This window comes from Octopus bimaculoides, chromosome 4, assembly GCF_046866305.1.
Source record: "Octopus bimaculoides isolate indiv1 chromosome 4, ASM4686630v1, whole genome shotgun sequence".
NCBI lineage: Eukaryota > Metazoa > Mollusca > Cephalopoda > Octopoda > Octopodidae > Octopus > Octopus bimaculoides.
Genome location: NC_142931.1, coordinates 20156902 through 20176090, shown reverse-complemented (window position 1 = coordinate 20176090; position 19189 = coordinate 20156902). Strand labels below are relative to the sequence as shown.

The window sequence follows — 19189 nt, the reverse complement described above, 5'->3', positions numbered from 1 at the left end:
TAGTGATTCACAATGAGAATGAAACGTAGTTATAGGAAGTTTTTTTAGTCAGTTTGATGTATCAGTAGTTTTAGTTATTTTGTGTTTTATTGGATTTAATCCTTTGTTTTGGCAGTGCAAAGATCAAAGCTTTGCAGGTACAGATAGATGTACAACTACTGTTGAATAAGTCAGAGATCCATATAGATAATCATTATCCAGTCAGCTTCCAGTTTAGTCGTTAGCCTACTCCTGTACTTAGTAATGTTGCTAATTATGATATAGTAACATTATACAGCAATGTTATAGACATGTAAAGGAAAATTAAGATAATCACAAGTATAAACAAGAGCACTCAGAGAGCGCAAACCTCTGCCAAGGCAACACCAATGTCCTTTCAACAATTAGCCAGAGATGATTTTTAAAATGAGAATATCTGAAATAAACTTGACTGCTCTCACAAACGAGAATATTAAAAATGAACCCCACCACTCTCAAAAATTAAGTAAAAAAACAGGAAAAATAATCCAGAATCCTTGTCTGGCACCAGATCGATCCCAAAATCTAATCAATTTGTGTCAGTCACAGGGCAAACATCCCTGAAAGTTCCATTTGAATCCATTCAACGCTTCTTGAGATATCTTATCTTGTCCATGGACAAACAAATATGACTAAAAACAATACCTCTGCCTTCACTAAGGCGGAGGTAATTATTAGTTCCTACGTATGTTTCACCATTGCAATTATTTGGAACTCAGCATTGGGACTTACAATTTATACTAGTATCTATATCAATTTTCCATTATGTGTGTGTGTGTATCTGTGTATTTATGTGTGTGCATGTGTGTATGTGTGTGTGTTCATGTCTCCTTGTTTTGACATTGTGCAATGCTTGTAAGCAAGCATTACCATCATACAAGCAGTACCATCCAATTCCAGTCTTCTGTGAAGACATGTGCAGCTCATGGGGAAATATTACGTTGCATGGAAATGGATTGGATTGGCAACAGAAAAGGCATCCATCTGTAGAAAAACTGCTTTGAAGAATTCAATCTGAGCCATGCAAGCATGGAAAAGTGGACATTAACCTTCACATGCACATCATATACAAATCAGTTCTCACAACCTCTTTCTATTGGTCAGTTCTCACAACCTCTTTGCATTGGTCAGTAAAAATAAAACATACATATTACGTCATATGAAATGTGGAGGTTTCCGGAAAGTACCCTACTATTAAAAAATGAGATAACTTGGTTCAAAAGTCTCGTGTACTTTCACAGAACTGAGGATATTTAATCCTGATGCAGTAAGGTTTAAAACATTGGGAGCACTAACAATGGATATTTCATTTATTTCACTGAACTATCTCCTGTCACTGCCAAAGTTGCTGTTGTTGTTGTTGTTGAGCCACAGGTCAAACCTGATTCAAAGCAGGCATTCATTTCAAGACCATGTGTTTCTGGGTTTCATTTCGCTGCATGGCGCCTCAGTCAAATGCATTCTACTGTAATCTTAGATTATGCCTTATCAGTGAAATCTAAATGTCGCTGGTAACTGAGAAGTCTCATATATGGGTGTATATGTGTGCTTATGTATACTAACGAAACTTTTCTATATGTCTTTCGGTATATTAATGCATGTGTATGTGTTTATGCATGCTAATGTGTGTGTGAGTGTTTATGTACAGTAATGTTCATGGGGGTGTATGTGTATGTTTATGCATAAAAATGTATATTTAATTCTTTGTTGCCCACAGGGGGCTAAACATAGAGGGGACAAACAAGGACAGACAAAGGGATTAAGTCGATTACATCGACCCCAGTGCGTAACTGGTACTTATTTAATCTACCCCGAAAGGATGAAAGACAAAGTCGACCTCGGCGGAATTTGAACTCAAAACGTAACGGCTGACGAAAGACAAGACGTAATGGCAGACTAAGCTTTTCGCCTGGCGAAATAATGCATAATAATGTATATTGGTGTATGAGTCTTAATGCATATTAATGTGTGTGTGTGTGTGTTTATGTTTGCTGACGTATATATGTGTGTGTTTATGTATGTTAATGTATAAGTCTGTGTATGTTTATGTATACTGATATATATCAGTGTAAATTTTGTGTAGTATTTGCCTCCTGAAAGAAAGCAACTTCCTAAAATGAGACATAGCTCAAGGTTTTGGCCATTCAATAAACCAAGTATCAAGCTAAGCAATTTAGTTGGTACAGCTGAAACCTTTGAAAGAAGTGCTCCAGCATGGCTGGTTGCTGTCCTATAACTGCAACTCAGTAAAATTAAATATAAGAAAAGAATAATAAGTTTTAAAACAAGATGACGACGGTGACAACAACAACAACAACAATCCCTTCTGTTATAGGCACAAGCCCTGACATTTTGGGGAAGGGTACTAGCCGATTACATCGACCCCAGTGCTCAACTGGTATTTATTTCGTCGACCCTGAAAGGATGAAAGGCAAAGTCTACCTCAGAGGAATTTGATCTCAGAATGTAAAGACAGGCGGAATGCCACCAAGCATCTTGTCTAGCATCTAACAATTCTGCTAGCTCAGGCAGGGGGCCTGAAATTTTACTGGAGGATTCCAGCCAATTACAATTGACCCCAATGCTCAACTGGTGCTTATTTTATCGACCCTGAGAGGATGAAAAGGCAAAATTGACTTCGGGGGAATTCGAACTCTGAACATAAAGAAAAGCTGCTGAGCATTTTGTCTGACGTTTTTATTATTCTACCAGCTCCCTGTCTCGATCTTGCCAGCCCGCATCTTTAATTCTAGTAAGTGTCAAAACTTCAGTCGCCAACATGAGAGTGCAGCATTAAACGAAAGTTTAATTAAGGGAGAGAACTCATTCTTCATAAATTCATTTATCCATATAGATGCGAGAAAATAGAATAACAATCTCCAAAATTACCATTATGTTGGACACACATAGCTCTTTCACTTTTTAAGATGGTAGGCTGTGATTTGAGTAAAATTTGGTTGCTCTTTCTAGCAGGTTGAATGGTTACATAACGGCTATACTTTGGTGTTTATATTTTAGTCTATTGATTTTATGCTTCATTATGTCATCTTATTTATGTAGATGAAATCTAATTGTTTTTTTTTAAACATTTTCCATTTGTATAACAAGTTAATAATCAAATTTTGGTTACATGTGTATATGTTGTAGCTAAATCTTGAAGTTTGTGTACTAATTGTAGTCTTTTAGTTCATGAATTTAAATGTAGTCATTTACATTGTTTTTAATAAGACACTTAATTCCACTTTATTCGCCTTTCCTGTTAGGAAAACAAGAAATATTCCCGCAGACGAAATTCTAACCTATTTCTTCAGAATATTCTGAAACCTTATCAGTAAATAGAAGTTCATATATTTCAATAGAGTTTGCTTGTATTGGTTTCAAATTTTGGCACAAGGCCAACAATTTCAGGGGTAAAGTGATTACATTACATTGCAAAGTTCAATTGGTACTTATTTTATCAATCTCAAAAGAATAAAAGGCAAATTGACCTTGGTGGGATTTGAACTCAGAACGTAATGACAGATGAAATGCTACTAAGCATTTTTCCTGGCATGCTAATGGTTCTACCAGCTCACCACCTTGGAGGTTGCTTATATTACTTGCCTGTCAGTTATTGAGAATTAGCTTGTCAACATATCTTGGTGACTAATTGCTTAACATACACACTTTAAAATTATCAATGACTAACTAGTCATAAAATTATTCTTAGCATTTTCTTTTGTGGTTGATCTGAAAGCATACTGTAGGAGTTAACTCTTTTGATACCAAAATACCTGAGACCACCCTTGGTTCTATGATACAAAACTTCGTGTTTTAAAGTGAGCCAAATTAAAACCTCCCATAAAAATTTGTCATTATGTCCCAAATACCAGCTTTAATAATAACAAAGCTATTTTGCTAAAGCTGTATATCTCAATAGAAATATGGTAAGGAAAAGGTGAAAAAGAACTTACGACACAGCTCAACTTAAATCCTAGTTCAGTTCTTGAACATAGCTTATATGCTTGTTGTAGATGCTAATATGAAATTTGACCATCAGTAACAGATAACATCTACTGTTGGTATGGAGGCAACTCATTTCTATACATTGTATTGGAGCACTACTATTTAAGTGTGACTTGAACTTACTGGCTTATAGAGCCGAGCTCTATAAAAGTTAGAGTTCTTCTAACAAGTTTTGATATAGTTTCTATCCACCCAAATTCACTCATAAAAACTTGGGTCAATCCAAGGCTATAGTTAAGATACTTGCTCAAGATGTCACACACTGAGAAGGAACTCGAACTTGCCTTTCATTCTTTCAGGGTCGATAAACTAAGAACCAAGTACACACTGGGGTTGATGTAATTGACTAGCCCCCTCCCCCAAAATTTCAGGCCTTATGCCTATAGAAGAAAGGATTATTATTATTATTGCTGTTCTTAATAGAGGCACAAAGACAGCAGTTTTTGGAGGGATTAGCTGATGTCATAGACCCCCTCCAATTCATGACTGATACCTTATTTTATTAACCTTGAAAGGAAGAAAGGCAATGGTGACCTTTGTAGGATTTGAACTCAGAATGTAAAGAGTTAGAACAAGTAGCACAATGCATTTTGTCTGATGCTTTAACAGCTCTGCCAATCCAACACCTTAATAATGATAATAATGATTGTTGTTAATTTAGGCACTAGGCCAGAAATTTGTGGAGAGTGGAGTTAGTTGCTTATATTAATCCCAATATTTGACTGGTACTTTATTTTATCAACCCCTAAAAGAGAAAAGCAAAGCTGACCTTTGCAAGATTTGAACCCAGAATATAGAGAGCCAGAAGAAATGCCACAAAATGTCACAAAGAATTTTGTCCAATGCTCTAACAATTTTACCAGCTCAATAATAAATGTGACAAGGGGAATCTAAGAATAATATTTCTTGCATATACATCATGTCTTTAAGAGAATAGGTTTTTGGGAAATATAGAAAACAGCAAAGTTAAAAACCAAAATAATTATCTGTATCCAAGATAATAAATATGGTTAGCCTGGTGTAGCCATCTGGTTTCACCAGTCCTCAGTCAAATCGTCCAACCCATGCTAGAATGGAAAGCGGACGTTAAACGATGATGATGATGATGATGATGATGATGATGATGATATGTGTCTTTAACTAAGCATCTTAACTGTCATTGTTTCTTTTTTTACACAATACACAGCCAAAGGAAAAAGGAGCCAAGATGAAGAAAATCCATTTTGTCAGCAATATAACTTGTGCCTTAAACTTCTTGGAGAAGAAAAAGGTAAGAAAATTTCTGATAAGTTTATATGTTTTGTGCCTTAAATCTCTTCATGAATGTATAGTTTGAAAGAAAGGATAAAATATGGCTATTTGTTTTTCTTCATTATTTTAATCATTTAAATTCTATGTGAAGTTGTACCAAGAAGGTTTCTCATACATTTTGTTAAACTATGTATCTTGTGACATATCACTTACTGTGTTTGATGGTTTTTAAGATGCCTTCTTTCGCAAAAAATAAAATGTCTCAAAAATGTCACCCCAGGTCCTATATGTGAAATAAGCTTTCCCATAAGTGTTAATGTTCTAAAAACTCTTTTTCCTGAATATGCCTTGATGAAATTAGGATGGATCTGATATGCCTGTGTCTCTTTTATACTTTCAAATATGATACTTGAGATTGAAATGTTGAGACTCTTTGTTAATTTTGAAGCTTCCAGACTATCGTTGGTGCTTGCTATGATCTATGCTATATTTTGATTGGTCCATTCTCCAGTTATCTTCAGGCTTCCAATTTCTATGTCAGAAGAAATAAAGTCTCTGTGATAAAAACTACTGAAAGGATATATGGATAGATACAGTCTCAAAAAAAAAAAAAAAAATGTATACACAATTTGATAATTATAACAGTTATGCTATAATTAGGTTTTATAATCTAAGTTGAAGAAAACAAGTGTAGAATTTAAGTTATTATAGTTGTTTGAACTTATGACCTTTTTGAATCTAGTCACTGCTGATAATGCAGACTGATGGAATTACATTACAAATCATTTCAATTGGTTATTTGGGTGCATTCTTTTTCAGTTCCTGCTCTCAGCTCATTGATTGTTGCAGGTTTTCTGCTATAAACCTTATCTTTGATATATCCCCCTAAAAAGAACCAATAAATGTGAGTTCTGGTGAATGTGTGGTGAATATTCAGTGTTACCTCTTTGTTCAATGCATCTATTCAGTATGTTTCCATCATGATAAGCCCTTGCACTATTATACAAGTGGGGAGGTGCTCCATCTTGCTGGAAATAAAACTCTTAACTCCTGATTTCTCTTGAATGCATGGTGTGACAGATTCTTGCAGCATGTTCTGATAAACAGGACCAATGATGGTTTTCAAAAAAAGAATGGTCCTCTTATGCCCAATACTGATAATCCATTCCACACTGTTACCTCTGGCAAGTTTCAGTGATGGTCAAGCATAATATATGTGTTCTCATGTGTCATGTAGGTGCATCGTAGTGAGCAACTGAGTCTTTTAACTTAAATGCACTGTCATTGCTTCAGACAATCTTGATTGGAAATTGTGCATCCTCTGCACCTTTTTTGGGTACTACTCACAAAATTCAACTTCCTGGTCAGGATAATCTCCAGAGAAGCAGTGGAATAATGCTGGAATAAACCTTATCCAATGAACACACTTCAATATGTAATGGATGTTTGGTTTTGGTATTCTTGTCATACAGGCTTTCTGCCAAAAGATTCACTTTGAGAGTGATGGAGACATTCTAACACTTCTGCTTCTAATTTTGGGCCAGAGGATGATCAAATTCTCTCAGAATTTCCTTTATGGATGTCTTGGACAGTCGTATTTGTTTCAAACTTACCTCTAATATAAGTAATGGTGATCCACATATGTGAATTTGTTGAAGCTCCTTGATAAACTGCTTTTGCACTTCAGCTACATTCTTACAGTTGCACTTACAGTTGCATACTTACAGTTGCACTTTAAGATCAGTTTCTTTTCTCGAAGTTTAGTCTTGTTTCTGCCATTACTTCAGATTAGTTGCACCTCTTAAAAAAAAATGTTTGAGGGAGTTACAATCATACAATGTGCATATACAATTTTAGTAAACCTATATATGTGTATGTATAAAGGTGGTGAGCTGGCAGAAACGTTGGCACTCCAGGCGAAATGCTTAGCGGTATTTCGTCTGTCTTTACATTCTGAACTCGAATTCCATCGAGGTCGACTTTGCCTTTCATCCTTTCAGGGTCGATAAATTAAGTGCCAGTTATGTACTGAGGTTGATCTAATTGACTGGCCCCCACCCCCAAAATTTTGGGCCTTGTGCCTAGACTAGGAAAAAAAAAGTGTATGTGTCGTCATCGTCGTTTAATGTTCGCTTTCTATGCTGGCATGGGTTGGATGATTTGACTGAGGACTGATGAACCAGATGGCTATGCCAGGCTCCAATCTGATTTGGCTGAGTTTCTACAGCTGGATGCCCTTCCTAACACCAACCACTCTGAGAGTGTAGTGGGTACTGGTGACGGCCACACTTGAAATGGTGTATTTTACGTGTCACCTGCACAGGAACCAGTCCATTGGCACCGGCAATGATGCACATACACATGCGTGTGTGTCTGTTTCTGTTATGAGATGACCATGTATATTATATGCAAAATTGATTAATGTTATATATATTAATGATCTATATAATGTGTATGCATACCTTATTCTTCCAAAACATTATGTTTCTTTAAATTAGATCAAATTAGTGAACATCAATCCATCAGACATTGCTGATGGCAAACCAACCATTGTTCTTGGCCTCATCTGGATGATTATCTTATATCTACAGGTAAGTAAGTTTTGTATCTACAGCTATGTTACTCTGCTTGGGATAGGCAACAATTTACCAACGAAAGACATAGCTTCTGATAAGTGGTTTACAGAAGTAGCTTACAGTTGATTAGTGAGACTAATGTTGATTAAAGATTGTTTGAAAAGTAGTTTCTGTGAGGGAGGAAGAGTTAATGCTCTTTTGCACTTTTACTGGTCTCGTTCTTTGGACTGTGGATATGCTGGGGTTTAGTTGAGTATATTGATCCTAGTGAGCATCGGTCTGGTATTTATTTTATTGATCTTTATTTATTGAATCACTTTATTAAGCCCTAATTAAGAGATATAAATATAAACAATATTGGTTTTTTTTTATATAACCATGTATATACACACGCGTGTGCCCATATGTTCTTTCATATGGCTGTGTGGTTATGAAGTTCACTTTGAAACTACATGGTTTGGGGCCATAGCACCTTGGGCAAGTATTTTTATTTTCTCCTATAGCTTCTAGTTGACCAGCGTTTTGTGAGTGAAATTTGCTCGAAGAAAATTGTAGAGAAGTATAAAAGTATAATAAATATGTATTCTACAAAAAATATTGTTAAACCGTTTTTATATACAACTTGACATATAAAGAAGCATTAGTATACCCCCACCACAAATTCTCTCTCTCTCACTCACTCACACACACACACACACACACACACACACACAAGCGCATACACACACGAACACACACACACAAACATACGTGTGTGTATATCCATTACGTAGAATAAAAGGTAGAAGAGTTGGAAGAAAATTTGAGATTAGAGAAGATATAGTTTTTATCAAAATACAGAATATATCTATTTGAGAAATTTAGTAGAGATCTTCGAAAGCGCAAGGCAGTGGCGATGATCCCTGCTTGAAGAGTATTTTCTTGTATAACCTTTATACTTCTTATTTAAAGTCTATCCTAATCTGGAGTATTCAAAATAAAATGCTTATTTGTGACGTCTATAAACTTTCACGGGTATTTTGTTGCTTATTGAACGATGAAATATTTCCTAAACAAATTTATTAGTCGTTGATTGATTGATGGATATCTGGAATAAGTCGAATCAATTGTCCGCTTCTTGAAAAGTTCGATTTGGTGCATAATGACATAAAGGGAAATAACTCGTATACTATAAAATTTAAGGGACGCAACTCATGCCTAGCTATTCGCCTTATTTTTGTATGTTCCTGTATGTAACCGCATAATTTCTTGCATTGACATGATTAAGCATTTATATGAGAACCTAGTGAAGAACAGTACTAAATAATGAAATATGTTCATATTGGTGAAATTAATTAGACGCTCAAATGGCTGTGTAATTCAGAAGTTTGCATCGATCTTATAAAGCAATAATTTGAGAAAGTCTTTCTCTCTCGGTTGATTTGACTTCACAGCCATGAGATCTTTGTTTGAAACTTATCCTTTCTTACTTTGTTCATTTACTGGTTTCAGTCGTTCTTGATTGTGGCCAAACTGGGGCACTCTCCTCAAGGGATTTAGACAATTATATGGTTAGTGAGAGCTGTGCGAGCCATGTACAGAGATGCTGCCAGTAAGGTGAGGGTTGGAAATGAGTACAGCAATGAATTCCGGGTAGAGGTAGGGGTCCACCAAGGTTCCGTCCTCAGCCCCCTCTTACTTACCATAGTCCTCCAGGCAATCACAGAGGAGTTCAAGACAGGTTGCCCCTGGGAGCTCCTCTATGCTGATGACCTTGCCCTAATTGCGGAGTCACTATCAGAACTAGAGGAGAAGTTTCAGGTGTGGAAGCAAGGTCTAGAATTGAAGGGCCTTAGAGTCAACCTAGCTAAAACCAAAATCCTAATAAGTAGGAAGGTAGATAAAACACAAACCCCTTCAGGTAGATGGCCCTGCTCAGTATGTAGAAAAGGAGTAGGTAGTAACTCTATAAGATGTACCCGGTGCAAGCTATGGACACATAAGAGGTGCAGCAACATCAAAGGCAGGTTAACTAGCAAGTTAGTTTTTGTTTGTGGCAGATGTTCAGGTGCAATAAAGACTGCAAACAAACAGGAAACAACTTCTATCTCATTCCAGGGTGAAAAACTAGAGGTAGTCGATAGCTTCCGCTATCTGGGCGACCAAGTTAGTAGTGGGGGTGGGTGCGCTGAAAGTGTAGCTGCTAGAATAAGAATAGCCTGGGCAAAGTTTAGAGAGCTCTTACCCCTGCTGGCGACAAAGGGACTCTCACTCAGAGTAAAAGGCAGACTGTATAACGCATGCGTACGAACAACCATGCTACATGGCAGTGAAACATGGGCTGTAACTGCTGAGGACATACGTAAGCTCGCAAGGAATGAAGCCAGTATGCTCCGTTGGATGTGTAATGTCAATGTGAATACTCGTCAGAGTGTAAGTATCTTGAGAGAAAAGCTGAACATTAGAAGCATCAGTTGTGGCGTGCAAGAGAGACGATTGCGCTGGTATGGACATGTGGTGAGAATGGAGGAGGATAGCTGCGTGAAAAAGTGCCACACCCTAACAGTTGAGGGAACCCGTGGAAGAGGTAGGCCCAGGAAGACCTGGGCTGAGATGGTGAGGCAAGACCTTCGTACATTGGGCCTCACCGAGGCGATGACTACTGACCGAGACCTTTGGAAATGTGCTGTGCGTGAGAAGACCCGGCAAGCCAAGTAAGATCGTTGCCAGTGCCCCTGGACTGGTTCTTGTGCGGGTGGCACATGAGATGCACCATTTTGAGTGTGGCCGTTGCCAGTACCGCCTGACTGGCTCCTGTAGGATTTTCGAGCGAGATCGTTGCCAGTGCCCCTGGACTGGCTTGTGCGGGTGGCACATAAAAGACACCATTTCGAGCGTGGCCGTTTTCGTGCGGGTGACACGTAAAAGCACCCACTACACTCTCTGAGTGGTTGGCGTTAGGAAGGGCATCCAGCTGTAGAAACTCTGCCAAATCAGACTGGAGCCTGGTGTTGCCATCCGGTTTCACCAGTCCTCAGTCAAATCGTCCAACCCATGCTAGCATGGAAAGCGGACGTTAAACGATGATGATGATTGACCCAATTGCTTTGTGTGCTACTTATTTTCCTCATGAAATGACTAGGTCCACCTCAGAGTATGAATCTGAATATCTTTATACATATATGGAAAATCATCTTGTGCCTGTAATATTATAAATTTTGTTTTATTGTTGGAAAGTTTTCATTCAATTATAAAGGCTGGTTTCTTTGTGGCTTGTTGTTGGGCCCAGATCAGTGCTATTTGAACAGGCCAATGATCAAAAGAGTTTCAACCATGACCACCCCTTATTGTTGGATCCAGGCCCACACTCTCAATGCATGGTGTGATTTGGAGGTGGATTTGGTTGCTATTTCAAGCAGATTGAGGCTCGCAATACGTTGTTTGTAATAATCATATTTGTTTAGTTGATAGTTCTACCAAGTCAAGGACTGACTTGTTTTGGTAATACAACTGTAGAAGTCTGGTAGCAATCCAGAGTGGTGATGGGTATGGTTGGACGTTGGTATTAATTGATATAAGATGATGTCGGTTGTGGTTTAGTGTGAATGTGATAATGTTCCGTTTACTGGATCAACTGGAATCCTCATCATCGCAACTGATGGAGTACCAGTTAGTTAGTAAAGATAGACTTAATTAGTTGCTCAGTTTAACACCACTATAGGGATCTTGGATGTATTTAGCAGAAGCCATGATGTTGCCACATCCAGTCTAGGTTTCCAGTCTGTAGACAAATTCCTCTTGGAAGCATAAAAAATGCCATAAGGGCTACCCTTTTTCCTTTTACTGAATGATGAAAATAATGTTGGTGATTTTAATAGCTAAACATACAAGATGGAGTCAAACTATCTGATGTTTCCTTTTGAAGGTATTGCTCTTGTACTCTTTATTGCATTCTCCAGTAAAACCCATGCAGTTTTATATCTTTTTATTTGAAATATCCTATTTTTTAGATTGAACAAATAACAGAACAAACCCAATCACAAGAAACTGCTGATGGAGCGCCAGCTGTGAAGAAGGGACCGAAAGAAAGTGTAAAGAAAGCCTTACTTAATTGGACAACCAATGCAGTTACAAAGTAATAAACCATCTCTCATCATCAATATGCATACAAGTGTAATCCCATCGGTGGTTGTCATTTGTCTGTTTATGCTGTGTCTTCATTTTACATGTAGAATTCTTTGTTGTCTTCATGTGCCATCTTTTTAATTGCGCGCACACACACACACACACATCAACATCATCATCATCATCAAAATTATCTTTTGATGCCTGTATTCTATGCTGACATGGATTGGGCAGTCTGACAGGATCTGATTATCCTGAGTACTGCATTGGTCTACAGTGTATGCTTTGGCAATGTTTCTATGACTAGATGCCTTTCTTAGTCCCATATATATACATATGCATATACACACTCCCATACTTGTAAAGTTAATTTACTGAAATATGGTGTTTCTAGTAAACAGACATATGTATCTTTCTTGTGAAAAGTAGAAGCTTGTAAAACCACGTTTGTTATGTGTATGGCAAAAAAAAAAAAAAAAGTGAAAAGAACCTGATTAGTTTCAGTGCTTATTACTGCTTCATCAGAGATTGGTAACTCATTTCCTGATTACAGCATGATTAGTAGCTTCTATTTATAGTGTACACAAACATGGATAGAATTAAAGTCATCTGCCCTAATTTGCATAACAGTGCAGTATATATGTGTGTGTGTGTGTGTGTGTTGTATATAATTTTTGCATTCACACGTGCTTACACAGATATGTCATTTTTAGACCAAATTTTAAAGCCGTGTGTCATCCACCTTAATCTGAAATTTTCCATCAACCTTATTACAAATCATCATTGTCGTGTCCCCAACCACCACCACCACCACCACCTTCTGATCAACATCATCAATACCACCACCACCATTACCACTACCACCACCACCATTACCACCACCACCACCACCACCACCACTACCACCACCACCACCATTACCACCATCATCACCACCATTACCACCATCATCATTGTCTTTGTTGTCACTACCATTATCATCATCATTACCATCGACAACACTGTTTCATCATATAGGTAGATTTTTTCATTCTTCCACGAGCTTGATAGTTTTGTCCATACTACCCTGGTGCACCTTACTATACCACTGCATACCACCCTAATAAGCAATACTGTATAACATACTATATGTTGTTGTTGGCACTCCGTCCCTTACGACGTCGAGGGTTCCAGTTGATCCGATCAACGGAACAGCCTGCTCGTGAAATTAACGTGCAAGTGGCTGAGCACTCCACAGACACGTGTACCCTTAACGTAGTTCTCGGGGATATTCAGCGTGACACAGTGTGACAAGGCTGACCCTTTGAATTACAGGTACAACAGAAACAGGAAGTAAGAGTGAGAGAAAGTTGTGGTGAAAGAGTACAGCAGGGTTCGCCACCATCCCCTGCCGGAGCCTCATGGAGCTTTAGGTGTTTTTGCTCAATAAACACTCACAACGCCCGGTCTGGGAATCGAAACCGCGATCCTAAACCGCGAGTCCGCTGCCCTAACCACTGGGCCATTGTGCCTCTACTTAACATAATATAATATAACTGTAATACAGCATACATTGATACCTACAGCAGATTATTAACAATGACAATTAACCTGATGTCTATGAACACAGCTTTATTTCCTAATTAATGTTCTGGCTGTTTTTATTTTCAGGCATTATGGTATCCCGGTGACAGACTTTGGGAAGAGTTGGCGAGATGGAGTTGCTTTTAATGCCATGATACACAACATCCGTCCAGATTTGGTAGATTTAGAACGAACGAAACGACAACCGGCCAAAGTCAATCTAGAGTATGCTTTCTCCACTGCTGAAGTCCAACTTGGAATTCCTCGGCTAATAGATGCAGAAGGTGAGTGATGTCTTTTTCTTTCTTTCTTTTTTTTTTTTAATCTTTTATCTTTTACTTGTTTCAGTTATTTGGGTGTGGCTATGCTGGGGCACCACCTTGAAGGGCTTTAGTTGAATAAATCAACTCCAGGACTTACATTTTAAAGCCTAGTACTTATTCTATTGGTTTCTTCTGCTGAACTGCTAAGTTATGGGGATGTAAAGACATCTGCACCAGTTGTCAAGCAGTGATAGGACACACACACACACACACACACACATATACAAAAGGCTTCTTTCAGTTTCCATCTATCAAATCCACTCACAAGGCTTTGGTTGGCCCAAGGCTATAGTAGAAGGTACTTGCCCAAGGTGCCATGCAGTGGGACTGAACTCATAACCATGCAGTTGGGAAGCAAGCATTTTACCATACAGTCATGCCTGTTTAATTTTAAAAATTTGATTCAAGTTTTTTTTTGTATAGTTTACTCAGCAAAAGGATCATTTAGACGACCCTTTCAGGGCCTGTACTGAAGAAATTTTTCTGAGACCAGAAATCTAGTTTAAATGCTTGCAACAGAGCGTACTCTACTAGATGGACCTGGGCACGTGACAATGGCACTAAACCAGCTGATGGGATTAAACCTACCATCTCTAAACAAGAACAGTCCTTCTCACAGACTTCCAGATAGTTTCCATTTACCAAATTTCATTCAGAAGGTTATGGAAAAAAAACATGCTCAAGGTGTTAGGTAGTTGGGATTGAACCCAGAAGTATATTATTGTGAAGTAAACTTCTTAACCATACAACAATGTATACATCGATAATGTTATCGCTAAATACTGATTTTAGCTTGTTTTAGTGTCTTCTCTATTATTATTCTTTATTGTTTTGTTGGTCTCTTTCCCCAATTAGTCCCTTTTCTTTCTTTCTTTCTTTCTTTCTTTCTTTCTTTCACTTCCAAATTTTTCTTTCCTTCCATTTGGCCTACTTTTTTTCCTCCTTTGTTGCTGTTCATCCTCATCATCATCCTCATCCTCATCCTCATCCTCATCATCATCATCTTCATCATCATCATCATCACCACCACCACCACCACCACCACCACCACCACCACCATCATTATCATTTTGAATTTACCATCAGTGAAGACCAAATTACACAATCCTATCAAAATGGTGGAATTAATGTCACTGAAACATCTAAGTTTGTGAGTGTATCCTGCAACAATTTGCACGCGCACATACACACACAAAAATATCCATATCTACATACATGTATACATACATAGATATGCACTTACAGACACACATATACATACCTACATGCATACACAAACACACAGACTCACCCAACTAACACATGTTTATGTTTATGTTTATATTTGTGGTTATGTATGTTTCTGCATGCAATATGTAAATAAATATACAGGTGTGTGTATGCGTGTGTGTATGCGTGTGTATACCACATGCCTACATGCTTATCTACACACATATCTATACACATATACATAACCATATACATACACACAAGTGTCAGTTTCAATATATTGATTCTTTTTGGATAGAGTTTACTGATTCACTGAAATTATATAGAAATGGAGCAGATGAAATAGTATAGAGATAGATAGATAGATAGATAGATAGATAGATAGAGAGAGAGAGAGAGAGAGAGAGAGAGAGAGAGAGAGAGATACAGTTTGTATGTTTGTTAGATAATGGCTGAAAAAGTATAATAAAAAGTTTGTCACCCTATCACCTTCATGTGAAAACAAACCTCCAAATATAAAAGCCCATATCACGTCCAATTTGCTATCTTTAAGATAGCATGTTAGCACTTAGTTGTAACTAAATTAATATAAAGCAACAATCAAAAGAAAAAGTATGATAACCGCCGAAAGGAATTGCATTACACATAAATTGGCACTCTGTTGGTTAAGATGACAAGGGTTCCAGTTGACCCAATCAACAAAACAGCCAGCTTATGAAATTAATGTGCAAGTGACTGAGCACTCTACAGACATTCATACTCTTAAGGTAGTTTCCAGAGAGATTTGGTGTGGCACGATGTAAGAAGACCTGGCCCTTTGAAATACAGCTGTTACTCATTTTTGACAACTGAGTGAACTGTAGCAATGTGCCTTGCTCATAGACATAAAGTGCTGCTGGGAATCAAACTCATGGTCTTACAACCGTCAGCTGATTACCCTAACCTCTCAGCCACACACCTCCACAAGTACTACACATGCTGTTGTTGTTAGAAACATATTGTAGGTAATTTCATTATAACGAAATAACTAGAGATGAAGATACTTCAGTATATAAATTAGATGAATTTGTATTCTACTGCAGGTGTTATTTTGCATCTCTGGCCAAGACTAAATACTATTTACTTCAGAATAGTTACCAAAGCTTTTTGGAAAACTTGATTTGTAACAGGCTAACATCATGTTTTAAAGCAGATTTGTCTCTGATGTGCCTAATACTGTTAAAATCAAAATGTTACGCAGCAAACATCTGCAATGTGTCTTGAGAACAGATTAGCTGTGCTTACATGCATGCTTATACACCTGCACACACACATGCATCCACACACATGCACACACACACCCACACACGCACACCCATGCATGCACACATGCATGCCCACACACACACCCACACAGAAATGCATGCACACACACACACGCATAATATTTTTCTCTTTTCCTCTCACATCCAAACATCCCAAACATACTCAAACACATACTCAAAAATACATTCACACACAATTACATACATATACTCAGACACACTCCTTTCAACATACACATATTCATGCAGGCTTACATTCACTCAAACACTCACCCAACTTACACACTCTCACTCACATGCACACACACACACACACACACACACACACACACACTCACCCATGTACAGACACACACACTCAATATACATACACACTCAGGCCAAATCACACATATACATACACCCATGCATACACACTGCTCTCTCACACTTACATATGCACACGCATACACTCACATACACATACACACTTACATATGCACACTCTGATACTTGCACTTATGCAAACACACAAATTCACACACATACAACCCTGCATACTCACACACTCATGCACAGTCACACTCACACTTACACTCGCAGTCACTCATCCTTGTCACTTGGCTGCAAGAGCTTAAACAAGGACGAAGACCACGACCAAATTGCTAATCACATTGGCAAAATGAATGAAAGAAATTCTTTCCTTTTATGTTTTTATTCGTTTCTGTCATTTGACTGTGGCCATGCTGGAGCACCACTTCGAAGTGTTTTTTAGTTGAACAAATTGACGCCAGGACTTATTTCTTAAGCCTAATACTTTTTCTAGTACTTGGTCTCTTTTGCCGAACTGTTAAGTTACAGGGACATAAACACACCAACACCGGTTGTCAAGTGGTGATAGGGAACAAAGAAAGACACACAGGCACACACACACACACACACACACACACACACACACACACACACACACACACACACACACACACATACACACACATATATACGATGGGTTTCTTTCAGTTTCCGCCTACCAAATCCACTCACAAGGCTTTGGTTGACTTGAGGCTATAGTAGAAGACACTTGCTCAAAGTGCCATACAGTGGGACTGAACCTGGAACCATGTGGTTGGGAACCCAGCTTCTTACCACACAGCTACACCTGCGCCTTTAGGATTGTTTTGTGTCAGAGTTATAATTGTTCTGCATCTCTTTGTTCACTTACAGATGTTGACGTACCAAAACCCGACGAGAAATCCATCATGACATACGTTGCACAATTTCTTAAGGCTTATCCTGAAGCTGGAGAAGATCCCGAAGTAAGTACAAGTTATTTCTTTATCGTTGGTTGCATATTAAAAGACCCACACTTGCTGAGTGTTTATACTAACTGAGCGAAACTCATTAAGTGTTTACATCAAGAGAACTTGATGTGATCTCGAAGCAGTCTGGGTATGATACTGTGAATAGATACATTGTAAAAAGCCTGAAAAGCTGTGGTATTTGTCATCATCATCATCATCATCGTCATCATCATCTGTTTTTCCATGCTGGCATGTGTTGGACAGTTTGACAGGAATTGCTCAGGCTCCGATTGTCTGTTTTGGCATATTTTCTGCTACTGGATGCCCTTCTTAATGTCAACCGTTTTATAGAATTTTCTGGGTGATTTTTACATGCTGCAAGCATAGATGCTTTATGTGTGACACCAGCACAGGTACTTTTTTTATGTGACATTGGCACAGGTGCTTTTCTGTGGCACAAGCATGGGTACTTTTTATGTGGTACCAGCACAAGTGCTTTCTATGTGGTACCAGCATGGGTGCTTTTCTATGTGACAGCAGTAGATGAAAATCATCTAGCAGCATTGGTGGCATTGCTAAATATGTATTTCTGCCTCATTGGGCTTCATCAGTAGCAAGTATCCAATCACTAATTGCTTAAACCAACAGAACCACAATCTGTATTTACATCAAGGGAACTGCAATCATTAAATGTTTATTACTAACTATAGCAACTAACAATTTTTATAATTATATTTATTATTAGGAATTGCATAAAAAAATTGTTAAAATATTTTGTGTATTGTAGGCATAAGAGTGACTGGGTGGTAAGTAGCTTGCTTATGAACCACATGGTTCCGGGTTCAGTCCCACTGCGTAGCATCTTGGGCAAGTGTCTTCCACTATAGCCTCGGGCCGACCAAAGCCTTGTGAGTGGATTTGGTAGATGGAAACTGAAAGAAGCCTGTCGTATATATATATATATATATATATATATCATCATCATCATCATCATCATCGTTTAACGTCCGCTTTCCATGCTAGCATGGGTTGGACGATTTGACTGAGGACTGGTGAAACCGGATGGCAACACCAGGCTCCAGTCTGATTTGGCAGAGTTTCTACAGCTGGATGCCCTTCCTAACGCCAACCACTCAGAGAGTGTAGTGGGTGCTTTTACGTGTCACCCGCACGAAAACGGCCACGCTCGAAATGGTGTCTTTTATGTGCCACCCGCACAAGCCAGTCCAGGGGCACTGGCAACGATCTCGCTCGAAAATCCTACAGGAGCCAGTCAAGCGGTACTGGCAACGGCCACGCTCAAAATGGTGCATCTCATGTGCCACCCGCACAAGAACCAGTCCAGGGGCACTGGCAACGATCTTACTTGGCTTGCCGGGTCTTCTCATGCACAGCACATTTCCAAAGGTCTCGGTCCGTAGTCATCGCCTCGGTGAGGCCCAATGTCGCCTCGGTGATATATATATATATATATGTGTGTGTGTGTGTGTGTGTGTGTGTATGTGTGTGTGTCTGTTTGTCCCCCCAACATCGCTTGACAACCGATGCTGGTGTGT

General features: G+C 38.5%; 1 protein-coding gene across 9 annotated transcripts in view; it reads left to right on the top strand.

Moving 5' to 3' along the window:
• Positions 1–19189, top strand: part of LOC106881484 (muscle-specific protein 300 kDa) — an 815448-nt gene that overhangs the window by 128710 nt on the left and 667549 nt on the right. For all 9 annotated transcript variants that reach the window (XM_089350452.1, XM_014931925.3, XM_089350453.1 and 6 more), the window contains 5 exons: positions 5210–5293; positions 7773–7865; positions 11840–11964; positions 13605–13801; positions 17557–17648. In XM_089350452.1, coding sequence (XP_089206578.1) covers positions 5210–5293; positions 7773–7865; positions 11840–11964; positions 13605–13801; positions 17557–17648 — 591 coding nt within the window. The remainder of the gene's footprint in view (positions 1–5209; positions 5294–7772; positions 7866–11839; positions 11965–13604; positions 13802–17556; positions 17649–19189) is intronic.